This window comes from Callithrix jacchus, chromosome 7 (assembly GCF_049354715.1).
Source record: "Callithrix jacchus isolate 240 chromosome 7, calJac240_pri, whole genome shotgun sequence".
Taxonomy (NCBI): Eukaryota; Metazoa; Chordata; class Mammalia; order Primates; family Cebidae; genus Callithrix; species Callithrix jacchus.
In genome coordinates this window covers 114,840,178-114,865,096 of record NC_133508.1, presented here as the reverse complement: position 1 = coordinate 114,865,096, position 24,919 = coordinate 114,840,178, and the positions used below count along the sequence as shown (strand labels likewise).

The window sequence follows — 24,919 nt, the reverse complement described above, 5'->3', positions numbered from 1 at the left end:
GTTTTATTTTAATAGTAAGTTGTGTGGCTTATATACTGGTTATATCACTAGATCTGTCAGAATCTTCTAGTGAGATTTCCTGTAGTCTTTTGAAGTGATTACCTGTGTGCTGTGAATCTCAGATTATGTAATCACTATTTAACACAGTAGTACCAGTGTTAAGACTGCAAGAAATAGGAAAAGTAATTCTTTTCAGTGAAGATTGGTTCTGGGTTTGCTTTTGGAATGCTTGAATAATCAATGAATTTTATTAGTACAAGCAAAGCTCTGTTCCAAGAAAATAAATAAGATGGCCTTAGGAATAGGACTTATATAGTTTGTTTTCCATTTTGTATACTTTTTAAAAGACAAAATGCTGTTTTTTAAACTTCTCAAAGTAAGTTACTGTAGTTAAATGATTCAAATGAAAAAAATTACTGTGTATTATCATAATTCCTAGTAGTTTTTCTGTTCCAGAAAGCATATGGCAGTTTTGCAGAATGCTTAAGTTTAAAATGTATGTTGAGTGAAGTGAAGAACACAATATAGGGGCTATAAGACTTGTGGCTCATTTAATTTCCTTGCTTCTGTTACAAGAGAGGTCATGACAGTCTTTAAACTTAGATAATACTTAGATCTGTGTTTTTTTTTTTGACAAGGTCTTGCTTTGTCACCTAGGCTGGAATACAGTGGTACAACCACATCTCATTGCAGCTCTAAGCATCCTCCCTAGCAGCTGGGATTATAGGCTCACACCACCACATGCCACATGTGGCTACCTTTTTCTATTTTTTGTAGAGATGAGGTCTCACTTTGTTGCCCAAGATGGTTTCAATCTCCTGGGCTCAAGCGATCCTTCTGCTTTGGTATCCCAAAGTGTTAATTTTTTTATGGTGTTACTTTTGATGTTTGAAAACAAATGAATAAGAAATTGTTGTGTTTGAGGATAGATAATAGTTTCTTAATCACTCTTTTGTTAATGAAACGTCTCACTGAGAATATCTGAATGGTTGACAACCCTAATAACAAGTTTTATCCAGAAAGCATGTGTAAGAAAGCACATATGCATGCATTTTCATTAAAAAAAAATTTTTTTTAGATAGGGTTTATTCTGTTGCCTAGGCTGTAGTTCAGTAGTACAAGTCATGACTCACTGGAGCCTCAATCTCCAGGGCTCAGGTGATCCTTTCACCTCACCCTTTCAAGTAGCTGGGACTACAGGCACATACAACCACAGCTGGCTAATGTTGTTCATTTTTTTTGTAGAGAAGAGGGCTTACTGTGTTGCCCAGGCTGGTCTCGAATCCTTGGGCTCAAGGGATCCTCCTGCCTTGGCATCCCACAGTGCTGGGATTACAGCATGAGCTACTGTGCCCTGCAAGGTTATCTGTATTTTCCACGTAGATTTGTACTCTTTTTACTGTGTAGTGGAGTGGTAAAGCATGGTGAAACATTTTAGAATGCTATTCATAGGCTGCTTTCTTTTTTATGTATGAATGAATATTCTTTTATAGCTCATTTTTTTCCACTGATAAACTGGTTAAAGTGACTTAAAATTCTACACAGTGCTTTTGGTCATCATTGTAAGTGTGTGGATATATTTCTCAGACTTGTAATCTTCAACCAAGTCTGTTTTTATGAAGCTTACCTTTAAGGAATGTTTGTACAGCTACATCTCAGTTTATTTTAAATAACATTTATTTTCTATTTACTTCCAAAATTACTTGAGAAGATATCAGATGTTTAAAGTGACACTTAAAGGGCAGTTATTATCTTTTTTTTTTACTTAATTTTTAAGCATTATAGATTTATTCCCTAAAATATAAAAAACAGAAAGAAGTACTTTTCTATTTAGATTTGTGGGAAATCATATATATATATACATATATATATATATATATGTATGTATATATATTTTGATAGTAAGAAAAGGAACCTGAGGAATTCTTCAGTTTGTAAGGATTTAAGTTTAGAATTAAATTTAGAAAACTTGTATGTGGTTACTCTCTAAAAAGAATTTGCAGGTGTTAGCCAAGCATCTTAGTTTGTTGAAGACACATATAAGGAATTATTTATGAAATTTAATAGAAAATGAAGTATGCTATATAAGTGTTTGGAAATATTACCACTTTTATTCACAAATTTGTAAACAGTAACACATCCATAGTGACTATATTATGGTTTCCCTTCACAGATATCAAGTTGTTCTAGTACAACCATATAAATAAATAATACCTGAAGTCTCAATGTAACATGGACAATTAACAGTGATGACAGATAAATACAGACGCATGGGGATGAAATACTAGGTGAAACACTTTTTAAAAGGTAAGAAAATAATGTAATCTTAATTAAGGCCATTGGGGTTTAGTTAGAAGTAATTTACTGAAGTTTCTTTTTCAGTGTATCAGGCTTTTAAGAAGCACTCTGCAGGATCCTGTCTATCTTTAATGCCGATAGAGCTCAGCTGTAAGTATTAGTTCTGTGAAAATAACAGTTACAGATGTTCTTGCCTGCTAAATATCATAGTGGATAATATTTCTATAGTGAACTCTATTCAAATGTGGTTGATTAGAACTTGATAGAGTGCTGGAATGACCACATTCCAGTATATTCAGAGATAGGCGTTAAGTTGTAGATGCTCTTTGCTTTTGTTGATTGCTACTACCATCACACGCTGCAGAACATAATGTTTTATCATGTTTGTGAAAGGCTTCAGAACAAAGGAGTTGTCAGTTGGAGTCAGTTATAAGAAGAGTAGATTTTCAAGTCAAGGGTTACTTTTTATAGGATCATGTTTTCACTGAGCTTCTCCCCATGTTAACTTAGAACATTTCTTAATGTACTGTAGTATTAAATGGTTATTAGACAGTTTTCCTACCTTGTGCTTTTTACAGCATTTCCAGGGCATGTTTGGGAGAGGTTGCATCTATAGATATTAGATATTATTAGCCCTATTCTCTTTCTAGCTGCCTAGAGCAGTAACCTAGTTTTACTAGACAATTAGTCTGCCTTGTAATTACAAAACAGTCTTTAAGTTGTAATGCTTCCCCCAGAATAGTATCACTATTATAATATCGAGTTTTATGTTTAAAGTGACAGTTTCCATCATAAACATCTGCTAGTCATTTTCTTAGTTCTTTTCCTTATTTCCAAATGGGCACTTACAGTAACCCATTTAGCCAAATTGTACATTCTTTTTTTTTTTTAAAGACTGAGTTTTGCTCTTGTTGCCCAGGCTGGAGTGCAATGGTGCAATTTTGGCTCACTGCAACTTCCGCCTCCCAGATTCAAGTGATTCTCATGTCTCAGCCTCCAGAATAGCAAAGATTACAGGCACATGCCACCATGCCTGGCTAATTTTTTGTATTTTTAGTAGAGATGGAGTTTTACCATGTTGGCCAGGCTGGTCTCGAACTCCTGACCTTAGGTCATCCACCTGCCTTGGCCTCCCAAAGTGCTGGGATGACAGGTGTGAGCCACTGCGCCCAGCCTGTACATTCTTTGAAAAGGATATCGGAATAAATTATTATAAAATAAAAATTTAATTAGCCAAACTGTTCTAATATAATTAGATTAATTAAATTATCTGCCTAACTGGGTACAAAAACCGGAAAATCCTTGTTGTTTTGTTCTTGTTAAAAATGTAGGCTGGGCATGGTGGCTCACGCCTGTAATCCCAGCACTTTTTGAGGCTGAGACAGGCAGATCACGAGATCAGGAGATTGAGACTTTCCTGGCTAACATGGTGAAACCTGGTCTCTACCAGAAGTCCAAAAAGTAGCCAGGCATGGTGGCATGTGCCTGTAATCCCAGCTACTCAGGAGGCTGAGGCAGGAGAATTGCTTGAACCCAGGGGGCACAGGATGCAGTGAGCTGAGATCACACCACTGCACTACAGCCTGGGCAGCAGAGTGAGACTCTGTCTCAAAAGAAGAAGAAAAAAACACACACACACGCCAAAAATAATAAAAATGTCTTTTTGTAATTGAATTTTGTAGCACTTTAATAAGCATCAAGGTTATCCTGTAGGTAAGATTTGGTTGATTATTTGTATGATTCTTTTATGCATAACCTAAATGGTTATGTATACTTGAAGCTGACAATTTGGAAAGTCCTTGAGGACAAGAGTAAGAGATGATATTACAAATTCTCTTATGATAAATGTTATCAAGGGCAATCTTCAGATCACCTCAAAAAAATACTGCCTTAGAGCAGTGTCTAGAATAGAACTGAGTCACATTTGGGCTCAGTTCAAACTAATATGGAGTTGTAAGGATTTGGTATATTTCAGTATTTCAGGATCTTTTTGGTTTGTTTTTGTTGATTTCTAAAAATTCTATATCAGTTTCTTAGTATCCTTGATACTAAATTACCAAGAAGCACTAAAGATGTCACTATGAACAGATTCAGTACCTGTATTTCTTCTTCTTATAGAAGGAGTAAATTTATTAGTAATAAGTTCATTTTCTTCTTTAATTCTTTTTTTTATTATTTTATTTTAAAGAAAGAAATTTAGGAGGTTCTAGTATTCTCCATGGCTGAAGCCGAGTGAGTCTGAAACCCTGATGCTTAAGCTCCATTCTAGATCATAGCTCCAACTCCTTCAGGAAATAAGGAAAAGAGATTATATTTCCACAATGATAGAACTTTGGTTGTACAGGTAAGTTATTTAGTTTTGCGGTAGTGAAGACAACTATAGTTTGACATTTTTGGTTTTTTTTAGTTGTGGATACATGTTATTTCTCCCTACATCTTCTGTGTGGCAAATTGTAGTTTGGCTGGCTGTTTATAGGAGTACGGAGCTATACAGAATGGGTTAGGAATGTAATATTTTTCATTCTTTTTTCAACAGGAGTATAAATGAAGTGACTGATTATTTTGGAATTTTTGACTCAAGAGGCATTGTGAAATTCTTTGACTTTCCTTTTCCTGATTGTCTTTTAAAGTGTGTTTTCATTTACTTTTTGTCTGTCTGCCTGCCTGCCTGCCTGCCTGTCTGCTTGCCCATCTACCTACTTACTACCTACCTACCTACTGATCATCTATCATATATCAGTTTCTCTTAATCGGAAAGAAATAAGAAGTCTCTTTATATAAGATAGTACATAATAGAGTTCCCAGACCTCAAAGAGGTGACTATTTAAGAACCTTAAGTTGAATTTCATGGGTGGGTTCCCAGGTTTTACTCTTCTACTTTTAACATCATAGATACGGTGTTAATTGGACAGCTGAAGTAATTTGTCTTAAAATAATTATATGACAAACATGGCCTCAACATTATTAAATAGTTTATGTTCTAGACAACTAAAAAAAGAGTCATATTGGTTACATTTTCCAGTTGTTCTTGCTCTTTTTTCCTTTTCCTTTGATTTGTCTACCTGAATATATACTAGTATCATGACCAGTTTCTTAGAAATTGTTCACTAAATAAAACTAAATATTATGATAATAAATATCAACTAGAACATTGGTGTGATGAAAGATTGCCAATTCTTCAATTCCCAAAACAAACTTTACCACTTTGGTGATTATAGTAGGAATAAAAGCTTATAGGCAAGGCCTTTGAAATATCTTTTTGAAATTTCTTACTCTTAAGTAAATAGTTGGAGAAGTGTGTCATTAGGTAGGCCTTTTTTGTTTAATATTTATTATTCCTTTTAGTTCTAATTGATGCAGTTCTACAGGTATGATCACAGGAGCTGGAAATTTATGACCTGAAACATAGCTGATAATACTTCAGAGAGTGTTTTTCAGAATCATGTAGTTATATTTGGGTAACAGTAGATTCAATTTATGGGGAGGCAATCCAGCAACAAGTAAGTGGGTAGGATATGTGAAATTATAGGTAGGATTGGGAACTTAATATGAATGGACAAGTTGAAATTTGGTCGACTGGCCCTTCTCAGATATATGGCCTCCAATTGGATGAGAATTTATGAAGGTGGGGAATAGAGGGAAGGAGTTTGGTTAATTCTAGTTACTGATCACATTCTCTTTTCTCTGTATTCTAGAAAGTACCACTATTCATTAGTTGGTAGATAACATATAGGAAAAACTCCAGTGTAGTTGTTAGTTAGATTGGGTTTTGCCCATATTAATTGATGGTTCCCCTTAATTCTAAAACTGGAATGACTGCATTTCTAATTTCAAATGGATACTCACTAAGGTTTTCAACATATACCTATTATTTTGTTATAAAGCAGGGGTATTTCCTGAGATAATTTGTAAATAGGTTCATTTTTATTCCTTAATATTTGACAGAAATATAATTTTGTACTCTTAAGCTTCTTTATTGTATTCTTACGTAGCTTTTTGCGATACAGCTAAAATGAGGAAAACAACTGTTTCAGTCTGTAATATTTTGCTAAGCATGACAAAACAATGTTCAGACTTGGTTGAGATAATATAGACTTTTTATTTTTTATCTAAGAGGTAGGGTCTTAACCATTGTTCAGGAAGTTCTCAAATTCCTGGGCTCAAGTGATCCTCCTGTCTCAGCCTCCTGAGTAGCTGTGACTGTAGGTGCCCCCACTTCCCTACCCCTGGCTAATCTAGACATTTGTGATCCCTTTTTGTTAACTGAATTTTGCACTCAGTTTATTAGGTAACTATAGAAAGTATATGCTTTTATATATGCCTATCCAAAATTGAAAAAACAGGAAGAAAAAGGTTAGAACAGAAACAAATATCATCAGAGGGAAGATTGACAAAATTTTGTTTAACTCTAATCTTAATGGTTTTAATCTGTTTATTACCTCAAGTGCACATCACATGTTAATTTTAGGCAATATTTTTTTTTTGAGACAGAGTCTCGGTCTGTCGCCAGGTGCCAGGCTGGAGTGCAGTGGCATGATCTCAGCTCACTGCAGCCTCCGCCTCCCAGGTTCAAGCAGTTCTCCTGCCTCAGCCTCCTGAGAAGCTGAGACTACAGGCGCACGCCACCACGCCCAGCTAATTTTTGTATTTTTAATAGAGATGGGGTTTCACCATGTTGGCCAGGATGGTCTTGATCTCTTGACCTCGTGATCCACCCACCTCGGCCTCCCAAAGTGCTGGGATTACAGGCGTGAGCCACTGTGCCCGGCCGGCAAGATTTTTTAATAGTCTTCCATTTGGGGCTTCCTTGGCCTTATTTTTAAATTTTTTATTATTAAGATCCAATAAGGAATTAAAGGGTATATTATAAATAGGTCTGATTTAGTTTGAAACTTGATGACTATTATCTTATTAAAATTCTGTCTGAGTGCAGTAGCCTAAGGCAGTGCTTCTTAAACCCTAACACATAAATGAATCACGGAGGAACCTGATTCACTGGTAGGTTTGGGGCAGGGCCTCATATTCTGCATTCCTAACAAGCTTTCAGGAGATGCCCATGATTGAGTTGCAAGAGTCTGAGGTACCACAGGGATACTTGTTATAAAACAAGTTCTCTTTCAATACAGTCTAATAGCACAGAATTTGAGAATCCTTAAACTAGGGCTTTGTTCTAGATACTGAGTGAAATGAAAGCATTTTTAGGGCACAAAAGAAAAGGAAAGAAGCTAATTTTTTATATTAATCAGAATTTTCATATTTTCTTTAACTTTTGTATTCATCGGTGTTTTCATATTTTAATCAGTGGAATGGTGAAGAGATAAGATAGGCCTCACTATAGGTGATTTATTTTTATTTATTTAATTTTTTGAGACAGGGCCTCATTCCCATCACCCAGGCAGAAGGGCAGTCGCATCACTGCAGCCTCTACTTGCCGGGTTCAGGTGATCCTCCCACTCAGCCTCCCTAGTAGCTGGGACTACACGCATGCGCCACCACACTGGGATAATTTTTTTGTATTTTTAGTAGAGCCAGGGTTTTGCCATGTTGCCCAGGTTGGTCTCAAATTCTTGGGCTCAACTGATCCACCCACCTTGGTTTCTCAAAGTGCTGGGATTACAGGCTTGAGCCACCATGCCCAGCTTATAGATGATATTTTATAGTAAAAAATATATGTATAAGAAACAGGTTCTTAGTTCTACTGATAATAGGTTCACTTCATCCAAAATAGTCTTTCTTTGAGAAGTTTGTACTTCGAGGCAGAGATTTTGCTGCCATTCAGATTTGTGTGGAAAGAAAAGGTCAAGGAAGTCTTATTATTGGAATCATTTAAGAGGTTTATATGCCCTGAATTGGGATTGCATTTTACAAAGTAAAGATTAACAGATTCTTTTGTGTGTTTATAAAATACTACTATTGCCAATATTATTTTTGAACCATAAATTATGAATATAATTAAATTTGCATTAAACATAATTTGTGTTAGATTTTATAGGCAGTTTATAAAATTAACTTACTCTTAACGCTTCTTTGTGCATTTACATACATATTTAATATTTAAAAATCAGTAATCTTCACATTTTAGAGTGCCAGATTTGGATGCATGAAACAAATAAGTTGCTTTTCATATACTTCAGTTTGTGTTCTTTCATTTTTATTTTCTTGAGATGGAGTCTCGCTCTGTTGCCCAGGCTGTACTGCCGTCTTGCGATCTTGGCTCACTACAACCTCCGCCTGCTGGGTTCAAGTGATTCTCCTGCCTTAGCCTCCTGAGTAGCTGGGATTACAGGCATGTGCCACCATGCCTGGCTAGTTTTTGTATTTTTAGTAGAGACAGAGTTTTCCCATGTTGGCCAGGCTGGTCATGAACTCCTGGCCTCAAGTGATTTGTCTGTCTTTGCCTCCTAAAATGTTTTGATTACAGGCGGGAGCCACTGCCCCCGGCTAGTTTTTGTTCTTTTAAAACATCATATGAAGTTTAACTTAAATATTTTATAATTAAAAGTGGAAAACTGTGGGACACTCAGTGTTTGCTACCCATGAAAAAAGCAGAAAGATTGTAATCTTAATGATAATATATTAGTAAATGAGAATTAAATGTCAGTGGTTCTTTTAATGAATCCCCAAAACAATAAAAGTTTACTACTCTAAGAAATGTTGTTTCTAAGTTCTGATTGGAGTCTCGTACTTACTGTTCACTTGATTGCTATGAAATTCTCTAGAACAAATAACCATGCTTTAATTCCAGGGCTAGTTTTGTGATTCTTAAAAGATTTTGAAAAATTGTTAATTAAAAATTTAAAAGTATGCCATACTCTAAGACAACACTAAACTCAGCTAACTTAAATATTTTACAGGGCACTTTCTCACTTAATTTGCTTGTCATCAGGCAGGAACAGGGAGATAATTTCTTTTAGTGTTTCTTTTTTATATGTGGTAGCATGTTTCTGTGTCTTCTGTAATTCTTCCAACCTGTCCACTATTAGATACTTCTAGTTGAAGCAAAGGAGGGATTGTGTTTGATTTTTAGGGGGAGGAGTTAGAATGGCATTTGGAAGTTTATATGGGAAGGAAGACTGTTGATATCCAAAGGTAGGAGGAAGGGACTGTGAAACTTTGCACTGTAGCCACTACTGGCCTCTTTCTCTAAGTAATCATCCTGCATCTCATTTGAAGTTAGGCAATAAAATGACAGCATATCTTGTGAAAACAAAACAGAAGAGGAGCAGGGGAATAGAGACTTAAAATGTTAACAGCTCCTTTATTCTGCTTGATGGGAGAGCCTCTGGAAAATATCATCAAGTCACTAGTTTACCCAAATGGATCAGTCAAGGCATTTTTCTATATCACTTACATTTCTGTTATGTAAACCTCAAGCATCCACACCAGAAAACCTGCTCATCTCCCAAACCACACATTAAAACGGGCACTGGCATATGCTATACACAGGAGTTAGAGAAGGAAAGGGTGAGATTATATGAGTACTCGAGTTCTTAAATGTAAGTATTTGCTTCAGAGGCTTCTTTCCCATTTCCTTTTCTGGTCTTTGGAACACTTCCTTTCACTTGCTAATTTAAGGCTTTATTTCTAGAGACTAGGAAAGCTTGGGTTTGCTTTATTTTGTTCTTAGCCATTGCACGCTAGCATTGTGATTTTTATCTATCTATTTTATTATGAAAAATTATACTGTAGTCAAAATTTTTTGGATGCCAGATCATTAGTTATCAAGGGATTTGATCTGAAACTTATTTTGGTAAAAGTAGATTAAAAAGAGGAGGGCCTGCCTTTCTATATACCAGGAATATTTTGAAAGAACATGAGAAATGATTGGAATAGTTTTTGTAAGATAGCTGCTATGTAAGTTCAAGGTTATTATTTTAATAACCAAAATGAAATCACATCTTTGGGATGGATCTTTTCTGGGTACTTTGTGCCTATCTGAGAGGCAGATACACAGTGAGGCAGGTATGGTCTGTAGAGCCCTGCCCTGACACTTACTAGAGTTGTGACTTTGGATCGATTCATGAGAATGTGTCTTAATCTTATTCGTGAAGTAGGGATGATAGTAGCACCTATCTGAGTTGTTGTGAGACTTAAGTGAGTTAATGTATGTAAGGCATATAGAAAGACTCATGGAACATATCAAGTGCTGTATATTTACTTATTAGTTGTAGTTTATGTCATTATTGGAAATGTTAATAAAAGAATTTTTATCACATAATTTAATATTGGCAGTTATGTAGACCATAACATCCAAGTATACTTGGATTAAAAAGTTATAGCTTTATACTTTTGTTTTAGATATATTAACTATTACCTTTTTCTCATTATTTTGTTTACATTTTTGAAGGTTTCCCAATGAGTGGATCATGATGACCGTATTGTAGGGACTTGCCATAGTATGGCTGCTTCCCGATCTACTCGTGTTACAAGATCAACAGTGGGGTTAAACGGCTTGGATGAATCTTTTTGTGGTAGAACTTTAAGGAATCGTAGCATTGCTCATCCTGAAGAAATCTCTTCTCATTCTCAAGTGCGATCAAGATCACCAAAGAAGAGACCAGAGCCTGTACCAATTCAGAAAGGAAATAATAATGGGAGAACCACTGATTTAAAACAGCAGAGTACCCGAGAATCATGGGTAAGCCCTAGGAAAAGAGGACTTTCTTCTTCAGAAAAGGATAACATAGAAAGGCAGGCTATAGAAAATTGTGAGAGAAGGCAAACAGAACCTGTTTCACCAGTTTTAAAAAGAATTAAGCGTTGTCTTAGATCTGAAGCACCAAACAGTTCAGAAGAAGATTCGCCTATAAAATCAGACAAAGAGTCAGTAGAACAGAGGAGTACAGTAGTGGACAATGATGCAGATTTTCAAGAGACTAAACGAGCTTGTCGATGTCTTATACTGGATGATTGTGAGAAAAGGGAAATTAAAAAGGTGAATGTCAGTGAGGAAGGGCCACTTAATTCTGCAGTAATTGAAGAAATCACAGGCTATTTGGCTGTCAATGGTGTTGATGACAGTGATTCAGCTGTTATAAACTGTGATGACTGTCAGCCTGATGGGAACACTAAACAAAATAGCATTGGTTCCTATGTATTACAGGAAAAATCAGTAGCTGAAAATGGGGATTCGGATACCCAAACTTCAATGTTCCTTGGTAGTAGGAAGGAGGACAGTTATATAGACCATAACGTGCCTTGCACAAATTCACAAGTGCAGGTCAAGTTGGACCACAAAATAGTAACTGCCTGCCTGCCTGTGGAACATGTTAATCAGCTGACTACTGAGCCAGCTACAGGTCCCTTTTCTGAAACTCAGTCATCTTTAAGGGATTCTGAGGAGGAAGTAGATGTGGTGGGAGATAGCAGTGCCTCAAAAGAGCAGTGTAAAGAAAACAATAGCGACCTGGACCCAAGTCTTGAGAGTATGCCAGCCTCCAGAGAACCTGAACCATCTTCTGTTCTAGACTGTGTTTCAGCTCAAATGATGTCTTTATCAGAACCTCAAGAACATCGTTACACTCTGAGAACCTCACCACGAAGGGCAGCCCCTACCAGAGGTAGTCCCACTAAAAACAGTTCTCCTTACAGAGAAAACGGACAATTTGAGGAGAATAATCTTAGTTCCAATGAAACACATGCAACTGTTAGTGATAATGTAAGTCAATCTCCCACAAATCCTGGTGAAATTTCTCAAAATGAAAAAGGGATATGTTGTGACTCTCAAAATTATGGAAGTGAAGGACTAAGTAAACCACCCTCTGAGGCAAGACTCAATATTGGACATTTGCCATCTGCCAAAGAGAGTGCCAGTCAGCACATTACAGAAGAGGAAGATGATGATCCTGATGTTTATTACTTTGAATCAGATCATGTGGCACTGAAACACAACAAAGAGTATGTGTAAATATGGTAACCATGAATTCTGCTTTGTTTATTAGTCCCCAAGTTTTTCAGTATCTCTTCATAAATATCTATTCATAATGTTTTTATTACAGCTAAAATTAATGTTTTCACTATAATTTTAGGTTTAACATGATGATTTTTTCAACTCTTAAAAAAGAAAAACTCCGCCGGGCGCGGTGGCTCAAGCCTGTAATCCCAGCACTTTGGGAGGCCGAGGCGGGTGGATCACGAGGTCAAGAGATTGAGACCATCCTGATCAACATGGTGAAACCCCGTCTCTACTAAAACTACAAAAAATTAGCTGGGCATGGTGGCGCGTGCCTGTAATCCCAGCTACTCAGGAGGCTGAGGCAGGAGAATTGCCTGAACCCAGGAGGCGGAGGTTGCGGTGAGCCGAGATCGCGCCATTGCACTCCAGCCTGGGTAACGAGCGAAACTCCGTCTCAAAAAAAAAAAAAAGAAAAACTCCCAAAAAAAGACTTAAATTCAGCTTTACACATGTATTCTATGACAACATGGTCTTTACAGTTCTGATATTTCATGTCTCAAATTAAAAAAGACATGGTTGGTAGTGTTTTTGTTTTTTAATATGTTTTATATCATTTTTAGGTGATTTATAAAATGGAAACATCTTGAGTTACCACAGTATGCTTTGATTTATAGTTCTAGATAGTGTAGAACAATTAACGAGTGCTTAGACATCATCCAGATGTGTGAAGTCTGGCAGGTTTGACATCTGCTTTTATCTTAAGTTACTTACATTTAATTCTCAATTAAAATTTTTTATTAAAAAATTGGCTTTATGCATTATCTTTGACTTTTGTGACTTAGAGAAGTTGATATTAGTATTAACAGTATATTGTAATTAGCATATTAGCAGGAGTCTACTGGATAGTTTACATAAAACATTTGACACAGCTTTTCCTGATACTAAATATAAAGGAAGACTGTATCTTAAAATACTACCAGCTCTGGCTGGGCGCTGTGGCTCACGCCTGTAATCCCTGCACTTTGGGAGGCCGAAGCGGGCGGATCACGAGGTCAAGAGATCGAGACCATCCTGGCCAACGTGGTGAAACCCCGTCTCTACTAAAAATACAAAAATTAGTCGGGCGTGGTGGCACGCGCCTGTGGTCCCAGCTACTTGGGAGGCTGAGGTGGAAGAATCGCTTGAACCCATGAGGCGGAGGTTGCAGTGAGCCGAGATTGCGCCACTGCACTCCAGCCTGGCAACAGAACAAGACTCCGTCTCAAAAAAAAAAAAAAAAAAATTACCAGCTCTAAACTTTTGCTAAGTCACTGTTGTAAGTAAAGAATTCTGTATCCAAATTTTTCACAATATTGCTTAGATTTCCTATAAAGTATTTGGTGCCATAACACAAAGATTTGGAGTTTACTGTGTCTCGATAATCCTGAAAGGAACTATAACCCACAGTGCTCATGATAAATATCATGATTAGCAACAATAAAAGACAGACTTACATAATAAGTTAATCATCTTTACTCCTACAGGATAGGCTTTTGAATTAACATCACAATCAGATTATATAGACTGTACATAAATACTTTGATTAGAGGAACATTTCTAATGGTTTTGTTGTGACAATTGCCAGACCCTGGTATGTGTCAGATTGAAGTATCAAATCCTGGTTGTGAGACATAATATTATTTTTGCCATGCATTATCCACGGTTTAGATTTGTATATGGTAATACAGTGGTCTTTCAGCATAGGCCTCTCTTCCGAAAAATTTTCTTCTGCTGTCTTTTGAAATACTGTTTTAATATTGTAACTGATAGGTCATGTCATCTGAGCATTTTATGATTTTGTGAAAATGTTAGGAGTCTAATATATTCGGAATATTTGAAGTCCAATTTTAGATCGCAAAATAACTCATAAATGAAGTTTTTTTCTGTTAGAAATAAGTTGAGTTCTACTGTTCATATATACTGTCAGTTTTTTGTTTTGTTTTGTTTTAAAGATAGCATCTTGCTCTGTTGTCCAGGCTGGAGTACATTGGTGCAGTCATGACTCACTGCAACCTTGACTTCCTTGAGCTGAAGTAATCCTCCCATCTCAGCCTCCCAAGTAGCTGGGACTACAGGCGCATGCCACCATGGCTGGCTAATTTTGTTTTGTATTTTATAGACACAGATTTTTGCCATGGTGCCCAGGCTGGTCTCAATCTCCTGGGCTCAATTGATCCTCCCATCTCAGCCTCCCAAAGTATTGAGTACAAACATGAGCCACTGCACTTGGCCTAGTATCAGTTTTCAAAAGTAGAGCTGTTTATATCGGCTGGTGAAAGGAAGGAGAGAATGTGTCTTAGGAAAATACCAAAAAGTAAAGAAATGTGAATTTCTATAAAATTATACTATGTTCTGTTTTTTGCTTTTTATTGTTTTAGTCTTGACTGGTTGTTGATTGTGAAAAATTTTTTTCTAGTAATTCACTACAGTATTACTTTTTGTAAGAGATTGCCTGGTAATAATTCTGAAGGATGATGTTCACATAAAACAGTTATCTAAAGATACGGCCATAACATTGATATTCTACATTCATAACCCTTTGAGAATGAGAACAATATGGATTCATGGATGCTTTTATATATTTTATATAGTGTGCTTTATTATTTTATTTTTTATTTTTTGCAAGACAACCACCTATTCCAGGAAATAGTGTGCTTTTATATGTTTATTTTTTGTGGATTCCTTAAGATATAGAGAGTCCTTTGGAATTTGGATGCTAGTTCTTTGTTAGGACAGTGTTCTCAAATTAATGCCTCATTGGGTGACTTTAGGCAAAAAAAAAAATACTGATTCTTGCTCTTTTGAAGGATAGCATGTTTTGTTTTTGGAGACAGGGTCTTACTATATCACCCAGGCTGGAGTGCAGTGGCACAGTCATGGCTCACCACAGAATTGACCTCCCAGGCTTGGGTGATCCTCCTACCTCAGCCTCCTGAGTAGCTGGGACTACAGCTGCACGTCACCATGCCTGTCTAATTTTCTGTAATTTTAGTTGAGATGGGTACACCATCTTGTCCAGGCTAATCTTGAACTCCTAGGCTCAAGCGTTGTGCTTGCCTTGGACTGGGATTACAGGCGTGAGCCACTGCACCCAGCCAGGGTAGCACTTTTGAAACTTTATCTTTTATCTTTTTTCCAAAGGAAGCAAATCAGAAGTGAGATGGAATATCATGATTAGCATCTCAGTTAGAGCTAATTTAAGGAAAACTGGGAGAGGGTGTTTTGATCATGTCAGATATAATCTCTTTCAGTAAAGTCTCTCTTTCCTCCCCCTACCTCCATTCCTATGCTTTTTGTCTAGAGCCAAGAGATGGTTGGATATAATGTTGGTTCTTTTTACCCAAGTTGCCATTACTAAAAATAGCATCATGACACCTGTCTAGTGCTTTCAAGTCTCAAGTAAATTTCTGGCAGTTTAAAATGATGTTAAAAAGCACTTGGATTTTAAAAAAAGGTACTTGGAGATGGTTTATTATCCTCCCGTACACATATGCGTACATACCTTGTCAAATATTTTTCTTCCTTATTCTTCCTATGCTAAAAATGTTCTCCAGGTAATTACTTTTTGAAACTGAGATTTAGCATTGCCCAGCCTAAATATGAATATCCCTAACAGTAGGGAATCAGTACTTCCTGATAGGCAGTTTTAAAAGTAAGTTGTTAGTAGAAAATACTGAGCATGGCATCGTTCTTTGCCTAGAGCCAGGAGGACATAACTGTATTATTCCATTTGAAACTTTTCCTTTAAGCTAACAATGATCATGTGATCAACAGCCTTCTATCCTAGTGTTCAGCTTATAATTTGTCTGTCTTGCATGCAAAGATATCACATATATGATCTGATCACTTGTAAATGTTTGCAAAAGTATAGTGTAGGGTCCTAGTCTTAGATGTGATTTACAGTAAATTAGGCAATAGATAGGGAAACAGATTTGTGGATATTCTGGGCACTAGCTTGTTGCCTCTCTAGATGCCATCCCTCTTCTCTAGCTTCCACAATGTTCTTTTATATATCTATTTTTCCAAATGGAGAACCCCACTGTGAGAAAGGGACCAGAGAATATCTTTTTCTCTGGCAAGATTCCATCTGTGAATCATTTTATTAGACATGCCTTCTGAGAGATTAGGGGTAGAGGATCAAAAAAATATTCTTTATCTGAAAGCTCTTTGATCTTCAGAGTTGATACAAGCTGTTAAAGTGGTAGATAAGACAGTACCTAATAACTTCTTTTTCGGCTTAAATAGCCTCACTGAATGAGATGATTTACTTAACTGTGATTGCCCTTTCTCTTTGGGAATTGTTATCTTGCTGATTTTTGAATCAGGAGCACTGAAACAGATCTCTAAATTTCAAAGATCTGGCTCTAGGAAGCACAAGTGTGGAAGAAGGTCTTAGGCTTTAAGGTTCAGAGTGTTTCTTCCAATTCTAAATGTAATCACTGGAAAAACTTCCAGATGAAAATGTGATTTGGTCAGCTACCTCTGAATTATCATTGTGCAACATTATTTAAATAAATTTATATTTGAAAGACCTTGGATATCTTCATTTAAGGATCTTTTTGGTATTATAACATTTCATAAACAGGTAAGAGTGTGAAAAGTCAAATTTAGATCCTTGAGATCTTACAAAGATTAACTCATTGATTACAGATTGCTAACATTTATACCAGTTCTTAAGTTTCTAGATACTGAACCTGTAAGATAGTTATTGCTCGTCTAAGAGTTGCTCAGGTACTCTGCAGGTGAGAATGTTATTTTCAAGCCACATTAAAGAGTATTTCTAAGAATTGTAGTTTTAAACTTGGTTTTTGGAAAACATTAATGAAAGTAAATAATTATATCTTTCCTCCTGTTTGCACCATGCTTATTTCATAAGTTGATTAAACAAACAGTTGATATTTTCATCAATTTTAGAAGCTGCATAGAGAATATTTTAATCCGTTCTTGGAGATTCACTTCTTGAGAGTCTACTTTTACTGTTGGTCAAAGTTATTTCTTTCGAGGGATCAGAAAAATTCCAGGATAGATCTTGCTTAAAAATCACTGGAGGAGTCATCCTGCCCTGAATAAGATAATTTTACATTTGTACCGTGCTTTGTAATTTACAAAGAAATTTCATTACTTTCTCATTTGACTGTGGTGATGGTTTGAAAGTGGACAGGATAGCTGGCATTATACAGTCCCCATTTCCTAACTCGTAGTTAAGATTTTCAGGTTATTAATTTCAAGTGACATCGTGAATTACTAAATATGATCAAACTTCTGTCTTTTAGTTACAAGTTTGAACTATACTTGGTTATCTCATCCAGTAAGGACTTATTTCATGAACTTTTGGGTGTCTATGTTGAGAACCCTCATGGAGCAGATCTTGGGGACTCAGTTGTCAGGAATTCTTTACCCTGAGGTTAAGCTCTGTAATTGTAGTCATGATTATCTGATTTTTAATTGTTACAGAATCAGCATTATAGGTAAGTAATTTGCTTTATTTATTGAATGAAATACTTTTATGTTCACTATTTTAAAGAACATTTTATATGTGAAGAACAAACTGGGTAAATACAACTACAGCAATAGCTTGATTTCAAATAGAGGATTTGGATAATTTGAAAAGAATACTCTGGGGGATTTTAGAATGCAGTAGATATATTAAAGTCAAAGATTATTAAGGAAAACTCATGCTTGGTGTACCTTCTCAACTCACCAGAAAAGGCTGTAGAATAATAGCTAGATTTACCCCTGTAGTTTGGCACAAAGATTAATGGGAGGAGAGAGGTAGCTTTCTAAGACGGGGGTCCCCAACTTCCAGGCCATAGATTTGTACCAGTCTGTGGTGTCTTAGGAACTGGGCCACACAGCAGGAGTTGAGCAGTGGGCAGGCAAGCAAAGCTTCATCTGTATTTTCAGCTGCTCCTCCCTGAGCTGCATCTCCTGTCAGATCAGTGAAATTAGATTCTCATAAGAGCACAAACTGTTGTGAACTGTGCGAGCGAGGGATCTAGGTTGCATGCTCCTTATGAGAATCTAATGCCTGATGATGTGTCACTGTCTCCCATCATTGCCAGATGAGATCGTCTAGTTGCAGGAAAACAAGCTCAGGCCTCTACATTATGGGTGAGTTATGTAATTATTTCATTAGATATTATAATGAATAATAATAATAGAAATAAGGTGCACAATGCATGTAATGTGCTTGAATCATCCTGAAACTACCCTTTCTGACCACCCCCCCGCCACCTGGTCTGTGGATAAATTGCCCTTCATGAAACCAATATTCCCAGTGCCAACAAGGTTGGGGACTGTTGCTCTAAAATATATAATTTTTGCTTGTTAAGTGTAGTAAGCCATTGGCTAATCAAAGCATTAAGTGAATTTTTTGCTTTTTCCTTTGAATACCAACTTCTTTTGTTTCAGCTACTGTAGATGGTATCTAAAAGTGATTCTCTGCTGTAATCCAAGATATTTGTATCCAAGATTATTTGTACCCAAGTATAATTTAACTCTTTTCTTTTTTTTTTGAGATAGGGTCTCACTCTGTCACCCAGGCTGGAGTGCAGTGATGCCATCTCAGCTCACTGCAACCTCTGCCTCCTAGTTCAAGTGGTTCACCTGCCTCAGCCTCCCTAGTAGCTGGGATTACAGACCTGTACCACCACATCTGGCTAATTTTTTTTTTTTTAAAGTAGAGATGGGATTTCACCATGTTGGCCAGGCTGATCCTCTGACCTCAAGTGATTCACCCCCCTCAGCCTCCCAAAGTTCTGGAATTACAGGTGTGAGCCACCATGCCCAGCCTACCTTTTCTTTTTGATTTAGGTTCATCTTTTTGACAGAGGTTATGTAGTAATATTTCACTGGCGTCATTGCCAGAGTAGGTCTGTTTTTTTCCTTTGGTAAGTGATTTTAGGCTACTTGGCTATTTGTGTTCTTATCGTTTGTTTCTTTTCTGTTGTTTTTCTAAGTTCTGTGACTTTTTATTATTTTCTTCATTTTTGTTGGCTTTCATGAGTCACTGCTATCATAGTACCTTCCTCTAGTAACTACGACTTTCCTTCTAATTGACTGCTTTTAGTTTTCTTTGAACGTAGAAATCAGAATAACACTTGTCAGAATTATGTCTCATGATTCTTTTTTTTTTTTGAGATCAAGTCTCGCTCTGTCACCAGGCTGGAGTGCAGTGGTGCAATCTCGGCTCACTGTAACCTCCGCCTCCCAGGTTCAAGTGATTCTTCTGCCTCAGCCTCTTGAGTAGCTGGGATTACAGGCACGTGCCACCACACCCAGCTAATTTTTTTTTTTTTTTGTATTTTTTAGTAGAGACTGGGTTTTACCATGTTGGCAAGGATGGTCTCGATCTCTTGGCCTTGTGACCTTCCGGCTTTGGCCTCCCAAAGTGCTGAGATTATAGGTGTGAGACACAGTGCCCCTCATGATTCTTTAGTGATGTATTGAGGAGTTTATATCTGAATGAATATGTGTTGGTGTGTGGGATGTTTGTGTTTTCTTGTTTTATGCTTTCAGGTTTCGGGGCTGTGTTTCATGTAAGTTACTACATCTAAGTTCTGAATAGAGACACAATAATAGTTTCTTTATATATGGTAAAAAAGACTCATTTAGCAATAAAACCCACCTAAAACAATTGTTATTTATCTACAATTCTGACAGTAATTGAAGCTTAGCCTTTAGTTGCAGAAACTTCATTTTGATAATTTTTTATAGAAGTGTACAGAAAAAACCAAACTTTTTTCTTTCTGTTCTCTGTCTCAGTACTTCATTTCTGACACCAGATGTATAAGGAACCTCAACTGTTTTTCTCTACACTTACACAACACTTACATGATCAGATTTGTGGTGGTTTTTCCCACACAGACCAATTTTCTGACTCAGTTGACTGTCCTATAATTCCTTTCAATATTCTGATGCTAATTGGAGTTAGTATAGACCCCACAGGTTAAGGTCTTGGTTCTACAAACACAAATGATAGGTCATCAGGTTACCCCCAGTTTCTGTCTGACTTAGCTACAAATTGGAGATTCCCACCACTCCCACCTCAGATTCAATAATTTGCTAGAGTGGCTTACAGACTTCAGGGAAACAATTTACTTATTATGACTGGTTAATTACAAAGGATATTTTGAAGGATACAAATGAAGAGTTAGATGAAGAGATACATATGGCAAGGTCCGGAAGGGTCCCAAGCTTGGAAGCTTCTTTTCCTGAGGAGTTTGGGTTGGTGACCCTCAGAGCTTGTAGATGTGTTCACCAGTCTAGTAGCTCTCTAAACTTTGTCCTTAGGGGTTTTTCAAAATTGAGCTTCATTTCTCAGGCATGCATAATTATTAACTCAATCTCCGGCTCCTCTAACCTCCCGAGAGCACACAAGGTTTGGGACTGAAAGTTCTAAGTTGTAATGATGGCGCTTGCTATTTATAATGACTATCTTCCACCCAGGACTCCACCCGGAGTGACCTTATTAGAACAAAAGTGTCTCCTGTCATTTAGGAAATTCTAAGGGATTCAGGAACTCTGAGTCAGGCACTCCTGTCCCTAAGGAAATTGTAGAGGTCTTAGGAGCCCTGTGTTAGGAACTGGGGTCAAAGACCAACTATTAGGAACAAAGATTCTTCTAGCACCCTTATTTACAAGAGTTTTAGGAGCTCTGTTCCCAGAACTGGGAGTAGAGAACAATATATTTATTTCTTATTATTTCACAAGTAGGCTTAGGAATGTTCTATTTTTACATATTAGTAAGAAAAGTATACTATATATGCTGTTTTTAGTGTCGTTTCATGTTATCAGATACTATAATGTATAGTAATAAATGGGAAGGTCTGTGTTGTGATCGCTCTTTTTTTTTTTTTGTTTCACTTTTCAATGGAGTCTTTTTGTTTAACTTTTATTTCTCTTATTGTGGAAAGCTGCTTTTGTTTGTCTCTTTAGTCTCTGATTCTAACATAGGGAAAATTTGAATGTGGCCAGAGGAGACGAAGTAATTACTTAGGACCCCTCTCAGGCAAAATTTTCTGTGGTGTACTATGATTTAATTTTTACATGTCTAGTGATCTTGGGAATTGGATGATAGGCATTGTACATATGTTGCTGAGGGTCAGGATTTTGTTCTCTTTCCTTAAAAAATGTTGACATTTGTCCTTACAGGCAGTTAATTTGGGAATAAACTTGGTCCTATTAAGGCTTATGCTTTTACCTTTGTTAGGGGAAGTACAAAGTACCCTGTTATCTAGATCTCGGTTAGCCTTCTATAATGTTGCCTTTCTGATACCTTGTTTAAAGAGGTATTTACTATGGTTGATAGAATCCTGTATGATTCTAGCCTTGTGAGGACACTGTTAGTTATTTTTTATATAGTTCCTTGGTGGTGGTTCTTTGCTTGGTTTGTGGAGTCTCATCTTATGTGTGTACAGCATTATATTCAGTCAGAGTTGAGAGGATCTCTACGCAGATTGTGCTTTTTGTCTTTCTGTTTTGCTTCTTCCTTTTTTGATACTGTGTCCCACAAATTCTAGCTTCCTCAGTTTCTCCAAACTCTGTTTTCTGTCTCTCTGTTCAGCAACATACGTCCCTGTTCTGTGGTATTGACAGTACTACCAAGTAGAAAGAGAGGGTGGTAATAGGGCTTATCTCATTTGTTTGCCCTCTCTCACAGATCACAATTACATACTGCCTGTTGTCTAATGTTTGGAAATAGTTGTTTGTATATTTTCTCCAGTTTTGTAGTTGTGAATGGCAGGATGGCCATTCTGTGTCAGTTACTCTGTTATGACTGTAAGTGGACTTCTCTGATATAATTTTAATATGCACTGGGTATGTTTTCTTCCTATGGCACTCAACCCCAAGCCTGCAATTTGATTATTTGGGGATTACTGTGGGCAAGCTTTTACTTATACCTTAAAAAATAGTTTCAGCAACTTCTTTTTTTAAAAGAAGTTAAAGCCAGAATTCGGAGCAGCAGGAATTTTAATTGAAGAATGACGGTAACTTTTACTTGTTTTAGTTATGATTAGGTGTTGCTGAGATTAGAATGGAAATAGGTTACTGGTGAGATAAAGTTCATGAAGATGGGTAAAAGAGAGAAGGTGACACAGAAGAAGATATGAAACTTTTTTTACTGGGTTTGAAATGATAACTCTTAAGAGTTTAAGGAATAATGTATTGGTTAAATATTTTTCATAGATACTTCAAGCATTTTTGTTGTACCAGATTTGCTGTATAATGTTTTAATAAAGCCATGGTGAATATACTTTTTTTATGTAACTTATCAGTTTAATCAGTTTCTAGTAAATGGTTTTCTTTTTAAATAAAGTTAAATATAGAGTATTTTGGAGAAATTAATTTTTCCTTTTACTTTAATTTTTACTACTTATGTTAAGTTGGAAAACTTTGATTTAACTTTTTTTTTTTTTTTTTTTTTTTTTGCTATTTTCAGTTGTTTTACTTTATCATTCCTTTTAGTTTGTTTGTTTGGTTTTGTTTTTTTGAGACGGTTTCTCACTCTGTCACCCAGGTTGTAGTGCAGTGGCATGATCTAGGCTCAGTGCAACCTCAGCCCCTCCACCTCAAGCAATCCTCCCACCTCAGCTGTCCGAATAGATGGGACTACAGCTGTGTGTTACCACATCTGACTAATTTTTTTTTTTTTTTGTAAGAGAGAAGGCCTCACTATGTTGCCCAGGCTAGTTTTGAACTCCTGACCTCCTTCCTCTGCCTCCCAAAGTGTTGGAATTACAGGCTTAAGCCACCATACCTGACCCCTTCAGTTTTTTAATGCATTCATTTATTTTAACTAAAGATTCTCAAAACATAATTAAGATTATGCTTAAACTTTTAGTTGGAGAGAAGGATCATGTTACTGTCTTATTGACAGTCAGTATAAGATGTGAGATTGAAAAAGATTACAATAAAAACTGGAAGTATCTTTTTTATTTTATCATTATTATATTTATATATTTTTGAGCCAGGGTCTCGCTCTGTTGCCCAGGCTGGAGTGCAGTGGTGTGATCATGCCTTACTGCAGCCTTGATTTTCTGGGCACAGGAGATCGTCCTGCCTTGGCCCCCTGAGTAGGTGGGACTACAGGTGTGCACCACCACATGTGGCTAATTTTTATGTATTTTTTTATTCTTTTTTTGGTGAAAATTTTATCATCAACCAATTCTCCATAGCAGAGACTGGTCTGTTTTTTTTTTAAATTAAAATTAAAATTTTTTAAATTCTTCAATTTTTTCCCAAACTCTTCACTGCATGTTTTTTTTTTTTAAGGGAGGGTCTCACTCTTTCACCCAGGCTTAAGTGCAGTGGCATAGTCATGGCTCACTGCAGCCTTGACCTCCTGGGCTCAAGTGATCCTGTTGCCTCAGCTTTCTGAGTAGCCAGGAGTATAGGCACATGTTGCCTGGCCTGTCTAATTTTATTTAGTTTTTTTTGTAGAGACAGGTCTTTCTATGTTGCCCAGGCTAGCCGTGAACTCCTGGTGTCAAGTGATCTTCTCAAAGTCTTGGGATTATAGGTATGAGCCACTGTGCCTGGCCAGTAGTACTTTTTTGAGGTACCAATTATAACTAGATAATATTTTTATTTTTAAGATGCTTATATGATTTAGATCTAGAATCTCACTATATTGTTAAAGTTTATTTTTATATTATTTACCAAATTAAGATGATTGGGCTAGATTTGAGGAACTCTACAACTGCCCTCCAGGTATTTTTAGCTGCTTTTGAGGTTGTCAAAATTCTTTTTCTTTGATTTCTGAAATTATAATTAGTGTATTATATGCATGATTTTGGACTCACTTCTTTAAACTGTGCCCTTGCCGTTACTTTTGGCACTGCTTAGGCTTTAGTTATTGGCTTTGCTTGCTCTCTGTGGGTGTTCTCACTCACTGCTGTGGCTTATCCTTAAGGTGGTAACTTCTAGCCTTGATATCCTGTCATTACCTGGCATTCATAGTTGCTGTTCCATTAATTTTGTATAACTAGAGTCTGTGCTTAGGAGATGCATTGGATTTTATAGCATTGGATGTGTCTTGATAAGCTACTGTCAGAAACATTCAGTGGCTAAAGTAATTGAAGGATTGTGTTTAAGTCCTGATGGCAACCTGCATATGTTTAAAAGCATTTTAAAACATATTTTATATTTATTAGTGTCATGTCATTAATCTGTGTATTACTGGAAGATCTTAGTTGAGAAACATATTTAAAATAATTTTGTTTATTGTTTATAGCTGTGTTTTGTAGGGCTTGCTATATTTTTTAAAAGATGTCAGCAGTCTGCATCAGAGCTTTAACTGTTGTGTATTTGTTATTGAGTTACTGTGGCATTCAGTCTAAGGGCCCTTTGAAATGTTTAATATATTAATATATAGACTGTGCTTAAAGAGATCCTAATTAGATTTTTAAATTTTAATGTGTATTCAATATAGGTGAAAAGTCAATATGTAGGATATAACTTTAGTTTATCAGGTAGGAATAGCACTCTTGGTATGTGTTGGTATAGGGTCAGGAAGTGTGGCAAGGAATGAACAAGGTCAGGAGAAAAAAAAGAGACAGATCCTTGGCTGGATGTCTTTATTTTATTCTAATAAATAGATAGTTTAATTTATTTTATCCTTTAAAAAAGTCTCTTTACCTACTCTCTCTTTCTTATGATTGCATGGCAACAATAGAGATGAGACAT

General features: G+C 36.5%; 1 protein-coding gene across 8 annotated transcripts in view; it reads left to right on the top strand.

Moving 5' to 3' along the window:
- The first annotated feature begins 2,171 nt into the window (after nucleotides 1–2,171).
- ZZZ3 (zinc finger ZZ-type containing 3) overlaps nucleotides 2,172–24,919 on the top strand; it is a 72,959-nt gene continuing 50,211 nt past the window's right edge. For 4 of the 8 annotated variants that reach the window (XM_078332277.1, XM_078332276.1, XM_078332275.1 and 1 more), the window contains exons 1-4: nucleotides 2,172–2,307; nucleotides 2,383–2,448; nucleotides 4,487–4,642; nucleotides 10,646–12,195. In XM_078332277.1, the coding sequence (XP_078188403.1) occupies nucleotides 10,697–12,195 (1,499 nt within the window). In that variant the 5' untranslated portion in view covers nucleotides 2,172–2,307; nucleotides 2,383–2,448; nucleotides 4,487–4,642; nucleotides 10,646–10,696. The remainder of the gene's footprint in view (nucleotides 2,308–2,382; nucleotides 2,449–4,486; nucleotides 4,643–10,645; nucleotides 12,196–24,919) is intronic. The other 4 variants (XM_035251934.3, XM_017974850.4, XM_078332278.1 and 1 more) reach the window with 2 other exon arrangements.